This window comes from Dendrobates tinctorius, unplaced genomic scaffold, assembly GCF_039654945.1.
Source record: "Dendrobates tinctorius isolate UK_male_01 unplaced genomic scaffold, ASM3965494v1 ptg000015l, whole genome shotgun sequence".
Classification (NCBI taxonomy): domain Eukaryota; kingdom Metazoa; phylum Chordata; class Amphibia; order Anura; family Dendrobatidae; genus Dendrobates; species Dendrobates tinctorius.
In genome coordinates, this window is record NW_027361683.1 from 43859011 (window position 1) to 43871284 (window position 12274).

Sequence of the window (12274 nt, forward strand, 5' to 3'; positions counted from 1 at the left end):
TGTTACCAATGGTTTTCTTGGTGACTGTGGTCCCAGTCGCCTTAAAATCATTAACAAGTTCACCCCATGTAGTTTTAGGCTGATCTCTCACCTTCCTCATGATCAAGGATACCCCATGAGGTGAGATTTTGCATGGTGCCCCAGATCGATGTCGATTGACAGTCATTTTGTATTCCTTCCATTTTCTTACTATTGCACCAACAGTTGTCTCCTCACCCAGCGTCTTACTTATGGTTTTGTAGCCCATTCCAGCTTTGTGCAGGTCTATGATCTTGTCCCTGACATCCTTATAAAGCTCTTTGGTCTTGCCCATGATGTAGAGGGGTTAGAGTCTCACTGATTGAGTCTGCAGGCAGGAGCCTTTTATAAAGGTGACCATGTAAGACATGTGTCTAATGCAGGTAACGAGTTGATTAGGAGTGTCTAATTGATCTGTAGGAGCTAGAACTCTTAATGGGTGGTAGGGGGATCGGGGATCAAATACTTATTTCTCACTGCAAAATGCAAATACATTTATGTAATTTATACAATGTGATTTTCTGGAATTTATTTTTTTATATTCGCTCTCTCAATGTTAAAATTAACCTACCCTTTTATTCCAATCAATTTTTATTGTAGGAAGTTACATTAGAAAAAAAAGGATAAATTCAGGTATCAATGGCATTAATACACAGAGAACAACGCTGTAACACGTGGTAGTATATCTTTTGATTATGATTCACATTTCCTATCACACCACCAACAATCATGTCTGATGCAAGTTACAACTTTTTTTTTTTTTTTTTGGTTAATCAACACCTAATACGTATAAAGTCACCCTACCATTTACTCTTTAATCCTCAAAACGAGGGTTTCAAACAACCAGAACCAGAGAGTAAGAAAGGAAGATAAGAAAGGGGAAGGGAGGAAGAGGTGGGGGAGAACATTAAACTACCCTTAAAATCATTATACTGTTCATGTCTCTGTCAGTGGGCAAACTTACAAAATCATCAAGGGATTAAATACTTATTTTCCCACACTGTATATGTCCGTCTATACAGAATTTACATATCTATCCAGATACAGATTGGGTACCATATAGAAATTATCCACCTGTACAGTAGGTATTGTATATAAATTATCTACACATCCATACAGTAAGTACTATACACAAGTATCTATCCACATATAGCATAATATATATCCACATATAGCATAATATATATATATATATATATATCTCCTATCCATCTATACAGTATTAAATATATATTAGACACACATTACATGTTAAAGGGAGCGTATAATATAAACAGACACTATTAACATGCAGATATGGGATTAATAGTGCTCTAAAGCCGTGCGGCTACCATAATGACTGTCAGGAAGAAATTAACTTTTTTCCTTCAAGCAGGCTTTCAGTCATAGGGGTGCAGCCATCTTGGCTCAAGTATACAGTGAGCGGCGGTTGTAACCACGCCTCGGCCATGATTGACAGTCGACTATGGCAGCACCCCTGTGCATGACAGATTCCCTTAACAAGACTACCAATAAATAGTAGAAGCTTGGCATATTTTAATGTAATCTCCCATCAAACACAAACCCGTGCACACAGCAGGATTCTTTTCCAGCTTTTCCCATTGTTACATTATGAGTTCATATGAAGCAGGAGGCAGAATAAGGGAGCAGTACCTAGATGCAGCTGAACGTCTTTGACTTCTAGCGTGTTGGATTTGCGGTGTCGGGCCAACTGGCAGGCTGCAGAAACCACACTCTCAATGAAATCATCTGCAATCTGAAGAAGCATCTGTAGGAAAAGAAATTGTTATATAAAACACAAAGAGATTTTTTTTCCCCAGTATGAATTCTTAGACTCACCTCTTCTACATCCTCATCTAACTGTTCATTTGGATCCACTTCTCTCACCAAATCATGAAGCTTCTTTTTGGTTAGAACCTAACAGGAAAAAACCCAGATGTTTGCTATTCTACTTCTATATTTATGTAAGTGCATACAAGCCAACAAATGCACCAGCATCTGGCATTACAATGATCGGTTGGCTTGTGACAGCTCCCATAGAAATGTGACAATGTTATCAAAATAAAGCTAGTGCATGTTACAAGTCAACTTTGGGACATACATCATAGTTGCAAAGTTTGGCCAGTCAGTTATAAACATGCATCAAATAATTCACTCCGAAATAGGTAAAAAGAACCGGTTAGCAGTTTTCACACACTACTCTGGCAGGTGGCAGGCAGTATTTAGTTGAATCTGTCAACAGGTTTTTGATGAGTAAATCGGAGTGCGGCGTGACGTGGGGCCAGAGACACTGATTTCAACAAACGGTCACTTACGACGCTGTGTGTTTTAATACAACCTTATCACTACAAGACTACAGCTCATGTGCCTCCTGGTCCAACACATCACTCCAAGCACTGATCAGCTTACTGTCACATACAAAGTACATATAATGTCACTAAATAGTGGTGTGGGTGGGGGTCTGGTTTTATCACAGCTGTTGCACCTAAAAGTAACTGATGCATTACTGGAATCAGGTTCCCGTTCCCTACATTAGGCAGCCAAAACATGGCAGTCCGGTTTCACGTGTATGTGAGACACAGACCATGCTCGGAACAGAATATCCAACACCACCACCAGGTCTCCTGACCTGAGCTACCTTGCCTCAAAGGTATAAAAGACGCAGTTGGCCAAGAAAAAAAGTAACTGAATGGACTGGGTATTGTGATCCAAAGAAAAACAGTCCACATATCAAAGACATGTGAATCCGTCATTACCCCCTTCACCAAGGGCAATTTTCCGCTTTTTGCTCCCCTTCTTCCCAGAGCCATAACTTTTTTGTTTTTCAGTCAATATAGCCATGAGGGTTTGATTTTTGAGAGGAAAAGTTATACTTCTGAATGACACCATTTATTTTATCATATAGTGTACTGTAAAAAATCGAAAAAAAAAACTGTGCAATTTCACAATTTTTTTTTTTTTTATACGATGTTCATTAAATGCTAAAACTGACCTGCCATTATGATTCTCCAGGCCATTAAGAGCATGCAGACACCAATCGTATAGGTTCTTTTTTATTGAAGTTGCGAAAAAAAAATCAATCCAAAGCTTGTAAGAAAAAAAAAAAAAAAAGTGTCGCCATATTCCAAGACCTGTATCGTCTCCATTTTTCAGAATCTGGGGCTGCATGAGGGCTTACGTTTTGGGCGCTGAGGTTACGTGATTATTGATATCATTATGGGGTAGATACAATGTTTTGATCAACTATTATTGCATTTTATTGTAATGTTGCAGTAGCCAAAAAAAGGAAATTCTGGAGTTACAATTTTTTTCTTGTTATGTCGTTCACAGATCGGATTAATTTACTTTATATATTTTGAGAGATCTGACATTTGTGAACGCAGTTATATTAAATACAAGATGGTGGCCCGATTCTAACGCATCGGGTATTCTAGAACTATGTGGCACTGTGGCTAACAGAACTTATTCAGTAAACGTGACTGAACTACGTCACACTGTGACTGACAGAACTTGTTCAGTAAAGATGAGGGTTAAATTCCGTGCCAATATCGCTGATTGGTCGCCAGGCGCGACCAATCAGGAAAGTGTGGTTCAAATCCTGCGCCAATTCGAAGGCGGATTGCACCTGTCGCTGATTGGTCTCGGCCGGCCGAATTAGATGATTATATAGATGTGTATTTTTAATTAAATTGTGAATGGGGCAAAATAGGGATTTTTGTGTGTACTCACCGTAAAATCCTTTTCTCCGAGCCAATCATTTTCCCCCAATGAGGCGTAGGAGAAAGGGGGTTATTTCAATTTGTTTTTTTTTTTTTATTGGCTTCAATAGTCCCCTTTGCAAGACTTGAAGCTGCAGTCATCCGATTGCCTGTGCTACACATAGCATAAATGATGATCTCCTATGAGATCTCCTGTCATCTGCAGGGAAACATAAAGGCTCAGTCCCGGAGCCCGCATGAAAGGCAGGGACACTAGTAATGACATACCTATACATCATTGGTCATGTAGGGAATAAACTATTTTCTTTGAAATGTTGCGGCATCATTTTTTTCCCCCTTTTCCTTCTCATCCTTTGGGAGCTTGTAAGTACTATGGACCATAACAAAAAAGGAACATTTTGTAATGATCAAAACTTATAAAATAAAAATAATATAAAATAAGCCCGTTAGGGAAATGGGAAAGGCAGTTGACTCTGGCCAGTAAATAAAAAAATTCTGAACTTTAACAGGTCCCTGGAACTATGTCTTTTTGTTCTGATTCTCAGTAACATGATGTAAATTATGACATTATTTGGCATTATAGATAATATATGATGGAAAACAAAAGTTTGGGAATGTGAGGATTTCAGACTTACCTGGTTAGCATCTGGACTTGCACGTCCTCCTCCTGCCGCTGTTCCAGATACTTTGTTACCTGGAGTACTGTTGGCCATAGTTGTCTCCTGCTTCACAGTGGTGGATGCAGACATGGTGGTGGGAGAGGAAAAGCTTGACAGGTTGATGAGCGTGGATGCTCCGAATTGGTTCATAATCTGGAGCGCCTTCCCTCTTAGCTCACCCAGCCGGGATACGTCTGCAGACTGCTTCGGGGTGTGGGGCCCAGGCCCAAGAAGCTATGAATGTAATTAAAGTAGAAGCAGTTACCGAATATGGACTTTTTGCAAAAACAGCTTCAGTCTTGGAACAGGAACATCTGTCGTCTCAGTTGTGAAACGGACTGTCAGTCTCCCGCAGGTTGCTATCCCAAGATGTCAGTAGAGAAAATATTCTACTAGTAAATATGAGCACTGCCAACATTCAATTTTATTTAGCTTAGGACTGACCTTGGGCAGCTATTCAGAGATGAGCATGTCTAGCTGTAAGAATTAACTTCTTTTACGCTAAGGGGTTTAAATGTCTGTAATAAGGACCGCCATCATATTTACTAAGACTACAAGCTATCAATTCCACCGTATTGTTCTTCCGGCAGATTAGTTGCAGAATTATTTTTGTGATGGAAAATAAGTTCTATACATGTTAATGGAGCCGTGCCAGAAGCATAAATTTTTACAAGCCTCATCCAGATAAATAAGACGGACTACACATACAGTTGTGTGAAAAACTGTTTGCCCCTTCCCGATATCCTATCCTTTTGCATGTTTGTCAGTCTTAAAGGTTTTAGATCACCAAACAAATTTAAATATTAGACAAAGATAACACAAGGAAACACAAAATTCAGGTTTTTAAATTAAGGTCTTTATTATAAAGGGAAAAGGAAATCCAAGCCTACAGGGCCCTGGGTCAAAAAGGGATTGCCCTCCTCCTTAAAACATAAATTAACTGTGGTTTATCATATCTTTGGGATGCTGAGTTCAAATTCTCTAGCCACAGGCAGGCCTGATTACACCTGTGCTCAGTCAAGAAATCACTTAACCCCTTCTTCCCAAGGGTGGTTTGCACGTTCATGACCGGGCCAATTTTTACAATTCTGACCCCTGTCCCTTTATGAGGTAATAACTCTGGAACGCTTCCATGGATCCCGGTGATTCTGACATTGTTTTCTCGTGACATATTGTACTTCATGTTAGTGGTAAAATTTCATTCAAATAACTTCAGTTTATTTGTGAAAAAAACAGAAATTTGGCGAAAATTTCGCAATTTTCCAACTTTGAATTTTTATGCCCTTAAATCACAGAGATACGGCACACAAAAAACTTAAGTAACATTTCCCACATGTTTACTTTACATCGGCACAATTTTGGAACCAAAATTTTTTTTGTTTTGTTAGGAAGTTACAGGGGTTAAAAGTTGACCAGCGATTTCTCATTTTTACAAAACCATTTTATTTTTAGGGACCACATCACATTTGAAGTCACTTTGAGGGGTCTATATGATAGAATGGTGTCACTTTTGGGTATTTTCTAAAAACTGCACCCCTCAAGGTGCTCAAAACCACATTTAAGAAGTTTATTAACCCTTCAGGTGCTTCACAGGAATTTTTTGAATGTTTAAAAAAAAAAAAAAAAATTACTTCAGGTCCAATCTTTTTTATTTTACCAAGGGTAACAGGAAAAATTGGACTGCAAAAGTTATTGTGCAATTTGTCCTGAGTACGCCGATACCTGATATGTGGGGGGGACCACTGTTTTGGCGCATGGCAGAGCTCGGAAGGGAACGAGCGCCGCTTGACTTTTTCAACGCAAATTAGCGGGAATGGAGATTGGGCGCCCCTGATGTGCCTAAACAGTGGAAACCACACAAGTGACCCCATTTTGGAAACTAGACCCTCCCCCAAGGAACTTATCTAGATGTGTGGTGAGAACTTTGAACCCCCAAGGGCTTCCACAAAAATGATCTTTTCACCCCCAATTTTTATTTTCCTAAGGGAAACAGGACCCCAAGAGTTAGTGTGCAATTTGTCCTGAGCACGCTGATACCCCATATGTGGGGGTAAATCACTATTTGGGCGCATGGCAGAGCTCGGAAGGGAAGCAGCGCCATTTGACTTTTTTGGCTGGAATTGAGATCGGATGCCATGTTGCATTTCGAGAGCCTCTTATGTGCCTAAACAGTGGAAACCCCCCACAAATGACACCATTTTGGAAATTAGACCCCTTCCCCCCAAGGAAATTATCTAGATGTGTGGTGAACACTTTGAACCCCAAAGTGCTTCATTTTTTCCACAAACATGACCTTTTAGTCCCCAATTTTTTCTATTTTCCCAAGGGTAACAGGATAAATTGGACGTCAAAAGTTGTTGTCCAATTTGTCCTGAGTGCGCCGATACCCCATATGTGGGAGAAAACTACTGTATGGGCACACGTCGGGGCTCGGATGGGAAGTAGTGACATTTTGGAATGCAGACTTTGATGGAATGGTCTGCGGGTGTCATTTCGCATTTGGAGAGTCCTTGATGTGCCTAAACTGTGGAAACCCCCCATAAGTGACCCCATTTTGGAAACTAGACCCCCCAAGGAACTTATCTAGATGTGTGGTGAGCACTTTGAATCCCCAAGTGCTTCACAGAAGTTTATAACGCCCAGGCATGAAAATAAAATTATTTTTTCCACAAACATGACCTTTTAGTCCCCAATTTTTTTTTTATTTTCCCAAGGGTAACAGGAGAAATTGGACCCCAAGAGTTGTTGTCCAATTTGTCCTGAGTACGCTAGTACCCCATACCATATGTAAGGGTAAATCACTGTTTGGGCGCATAGCAGTGCTTGGAAGGGAAGGAGCACTGTTTGACTTTTTCAATGCAGAATTGGCTGGAAATGACATCAGACGCCATGTTGTGTTTGGAGAGCACCTGATGTGCCCAAACAGTGGAAACCCCCCCCAATTCTAACTCCAACCCTAACCCCAACACACCCCTAACCCTAATCTCAGCCCTAGCCCTAACGGGAAAATGGAAATACATTTTTTTTTTTAACTTTTGGGACTCCAGCAAACCACAGTGAGAGCCATTATCCACAAATGGAGAAAACATGGAACAGTGGTGAACCTTCCCAGGAGTGGTCGGCCACCCAAAAGTACCCCAAGAGCACAGCGACGACTCACCCGAAAGGTCACAAAAGACCCCACAACAACATCCAAAGAACTGCAGGCATCACTTGCCTCAGTTAAGGTCAGTGTTCATGACTCCACCATAAGAAAGTCTGGGCAACAATGGACTGCATGGCAGACAAAAATTACTGCTGTGCAATAAGGCTAGTCTCAGTTTTGCCAGAAAACATCTTGATGCTCAAGACTTTTGGGAGAATACTCTGTGGACAGACTAGTCAAAAGTTGGACTTTTTGGAAGGAGTATGTCCCATTACAGGACTGCTCATCGTTATTCGCACCCATGAAGTTTAAGTATATAATGTGGAATATCTCCTGAAAAAAATAAAAAAATAAAAAAGAATCAAATCAAGTGAACTTTTTTTTTATTAGAGTACTCATGTTAAAATACAAGAGAGCAAATGAGACAATTTTAAGACAAAAAAAAACAATGGCAGGGAACAGCAGAAAACCATAAATCTTGATGTGACACTGGTACTGGCATCCTTTACATTAAATTAGTATGGAAACATTTTTACTCACCTGTGGTAAGTCATAAATGAGAATCCCCTTGATTGTCCGTGCCCATGTGACATGAATTAGCCAATGAATGAAGACTTCAGTGTTTTAAAAAGACACATGGTAGGTCATGTTCCTTTGGCACAATGGTGAAAACAAAAGGAGCTGTCTGAGGACATCAAAACTGCTATTAGCAAACACAAGACTTCCAAATGGTATAAGGCCATCTCCAAAGACCTTGGTAACAGAGCTTAAACGCTGCACAATGTTATTAAGAAGTTTGTCAAGCATGGAACAGTCAAGGACCTCTCTGGACGTGGGGAAAATAGGAAACTGACAAGTCATGTCTTTGAAAGTTGGTGCGAATGGTGGAAAAAACACCACCTGAAACATCCAAAGACCAACCTGGAACAGTATGGGGTCATGGTTTCAACAAGTACCATATGCCGCACGCTAAACCAAGCAGTGCTTTTTCTGTGAATTCCAAGAAAGAAATCATTGCTGAAAAAAAAAAAAAAAAAAAGACAAAAAGGAACGACTGATCTTTGCCAAAGACTACCTTGACAAACCACTATCTTTCAGGGAAAATGTTCTGTGGACAGATTAAAGAAAAACTGGTATTAGATCGACCGGTAATTATGTTTCTAGGAGTCCATCCTGACAGCACCATGGAGGTAGTCTCTCTCATTCTTTCAGGGAAAGGAAACACACAGAGAGGTTAAAAGGCCCCTCCCATCCACCTCCCTCAGAACTACAGTGGGTACAGAAAGTATTCAGACACCTTTAACTTTTTCACTCTGTTTCATTGCAGCCTTTTGGTAAATTCAAAAAAGTTCATTTTTCTCATTAATGTACACTCTGCATCCCATCTTGACTGAAAAATACAAATGTAGACATTTTTGTAAATGTATTAAAGAAGAACTGAAATATCACATGGTCATAAGTATCCAGAGCCTTTGCTCAGACACATATTTAAGTCACATGCTGTCCATTTCCTTGAGAATCATCCTTGAGATGACTCTACTCCTTCATTGGATTCCAGTTGTGTTCAGTGGCCTCCATAATCCTTAAATGGAAGAGGTTCTGGACTACCAGAAGTCTTCCTAGACCTGGCCATCCAACTAAATTGAGCAATCATGGGAGAAGAGCCTTGGAGAGAGAGGTGAAGAACCCCAAGATCACTGTGGCTGAGCTCCACAGATGCAGTAGGGAGATTGGAGAAAGTTCCACAAAGTTAACTATCACTGCAGGTCTCCACCAGTTGGGCCTTTATGGCAGAACGGCCCAATGGAAGCCTCTCCTCAGTGCAAGACATATGAAAGCCCGCCTAGAGTTTGCTAAAAACTCCCAGACTATGAGAAATAAGATTCTCTGGTCCAATGAGACGAAGACAGAACTTTTTGGTGATAATTCTAAGCGGTATGTGTGAAGAAAAAAAAACAGGCACTGCTCATCACCTGCCCAATACAATCCCAACAGTGAAACATGGTGGTGGCAGCATCATGCTATGGGGGTGTTTTTCAGCTGCAGAGACAGGACGACTGGTTGCAATTGAATGAAACAAATGTGCAGAGATATCCTGGATGAAAACCTCTTCCAGAGTGCTCTGGACCTCAGACTTGGCCGAAGGTTCACCTTCCAACAAGACAATGACCCCAAGCACACAGCTAAAACAAAAGGAGTGGCTTCAGAACAACTCTGTGACCATTCTTGACTGGCCCAGCCAGAGCCCTGACCAAAACCCAATTGAGCATCTCTGGAGAGACCTGAAAATGGCTGTCCACCAACGTTCACCATCCAACCTAACGGAACTGGAGAGGATCTGCAAGGAAGAATTTCAGAGGATCCTCAAATTCAGGTGTGAAAAACTTGCTGCATCATTCCCAAGATGACTCATGGCTGTACTAGCTGAAAAGGGTGCTTCTACTCAATACTGAGCAAAGGGTTTGAATTACTTGTGACCATGTGATATTTCAGTTATTTTAATAAATTTTCAAAAATGTCTAGATTTCTGTTTTTTCCAGTCAAGATGGGGGTGCAGAGAGTACATTATTGAGAAAAAAAAATTAACTTTGTTTCATTGCAGTCATTTGGAAAATTAAAAAAAAAAGTGAAAAATTTAAAGGGGTCTGAATACTTTCTGTACCCACTGTATATGCTAGGGATATTGCTGACATGATCCATCTTGCTATAATGGGCTTGGAAGCTTTCTTCCCCCTATTCTTGCCCCCCGTATTGAACAAACAGATTGGAATCCTGCTTCCAACTGCACGTGGCCTCTAAGTATCTGATGACTGCCTGCCTGCCTAACACCCAGAGCATGGAAGAGGGATTCCTTCTGATTTGCAGGATGTTCACAAAAGGAGGGTAGCCCCATCTTCTGGTTTAGGTTCTGGACAGACACTACCTTGAGCAGAAAAGTCTGGTCTAATTTAAGAACTATTCGGTCATCCAGAATCTGGAGATACGGATCCTGGATAGACAGAGAATGGATCTCCCCCAATCTTAGCGGAGGTAATGGCCACTAAAAATGCTGCTTTAAAGGAGAGTCTGGATATACTTATGTGTTCCACAGGTACGTATAGCGTCTTACAAAGGGCATTAAGGACCAAACTTAAATACCAAGGGGGGCACGGATCACCTTATACATTGCTCAAAAAAATAAAGGGAACACTAAAATACCACATCCTAGATATCTCTGAATGAAATATTCCAGTTGCAAATTTTTATTCATTGCATAGTGGAATGTGTTCAGAGCAATAAACAATTATCAATGTAAATCAAAATTAATATCCCATGGAGGCCTGGATTTGGAATAATACTCAAAATCAAAAGTGGAAAATTAAATTACCGGCTGATCCAACTTCAGTGGAAATGCCACATGACAAGATGCTCAGTAGTATGTGTGGCCTCCACGTGCCTGTATGACCTCCCTACAACACCTGGGCATACTCCTGATGAGGCGGCGGATGGTCTCATGAGGGATCTCCTCCCAGACCTGGACTAAAGCATCCGCCAACTCCTGGACAGTCTGTGGTGCAACGTGACGTTGGTGGATGAAGCGAGACATGATGTCCCAGATGTGCTCAATCGGATTCAGGTCTGGGGAACGGGTGGACCAGTCCATAGCTTCAATGCTATCATCTTGCAGGAAGTGCTGACACACTCCAGCCACATGAGGTCTGGCATTGTCCTGCATTAAGAGGAACCCTGGGCTAACCGCACCAGTATATGGTCTCACTAGGGGTCTGAGGATCTCATCTTGGTACCTAATGGCAGTCAGGCTACCTCTGGCGAGCACATGGAGGGCTGTGTGGCCCTCCAAAGAAATGCCACCCCTCACCATTACTGACCCACTGCCAAATCAGTCATGCTGAAGGATGTTGCAGGTAGCAGATCGCTCTCCACTGCATCTCCAGACTCTGTCACATGTGCTCAGTGTGAACCTGCTTTCATCTGTGAAGAGCACAGGGCGCCAGTGGCGAATTTGCCAATCCTGGTGTTCTGTGGCAAATGCCAAGCGTCCTGAACGGTGTTGGGCTGTAAGCACAACCCCCATCTGTGGACGTCGGGCCCTCAGACCATCCTCATGGAGTCGGTTTCTAACAGTCTGTGCAGACACATGCACATTTGTGGCCTGCTGGAGGTCATTTTGCAGGGCTCTGGCAGTGCTCCTCCTTGCACAAAGGCAGAGGTAGCGGTGCTGCTGCTGGGTTTTTGCGCTCCTACGGCCCCCTCCACGTCTCCTGGTGTACTGGCCTGTCTCCTGGAGACGCCTCCAGCCTCTGGACACTAAGCTGACAGACACAGCAAACCTTCTTGCCAAAGCTCACATTGGATGTGCCATCCTGGATGAGCTGCACTACCTGAGCCACATGTGTGGGTTGTAGAGTCCGTCTCATTCTACCACAAGTGTAAAAGCACAACCAACTTTCAAAAGTGACCAAAACTTCAGCCAGAAAGCATTGGTACTGAGATGTGGTCTGCGGTCCCCACCTGCAGACCCACTCCTTTATTGTGTCTTGATAATTGCCAATAATTTCCATCTGTTGTCTATTCCATTTGCACAACAGCATGTGAAATTGATTGTCAATCACTGTTGCTTCCTAAGTGGACAGTTTGATTTCACAGAAGATTGATTTACTTGGAGTTATATTCTGTTGTTTAAGTGTTCCCTTTATTTTTTTTGAGCAGTGTAGTAGGTCTCAACCTCTGCT

General features: G+C 41.7%; 1 protein-coding gene across 2 annotated transcripts in view; it reads right to left on the minus strand.

Moving 5' to 3' along the window:
• TAF12 (TATA-box binding protein associated factor 12) overlaps positions 1-12274 on the minus strand; it is a 57057-nt gene that overhangs the window by 27391 nt on the left and 17392 nt on the right. For both annotated transcript variants that reach the window (XM_073564068.1, XM_073564060.1), the window contains exons 2-4: positions 4373-4630; positions 1858-1935; positions 1672-1786 (exon numbers count right to left, since the gene is read on the minus strand). In XM_073564068.1, coding sequence (XP_073420169.1) covers positions 1672-1786; positions 1858-1935; positions 4373-4546 — 367 coding nt within the window. In that variant the 5' untranslated portion in view covers positions 4547-4630. The remainder of the gene's footprint in view (positions 1-1671; positions 1787-1857; positions 1936-4372; positions 4631-12274) is intronic.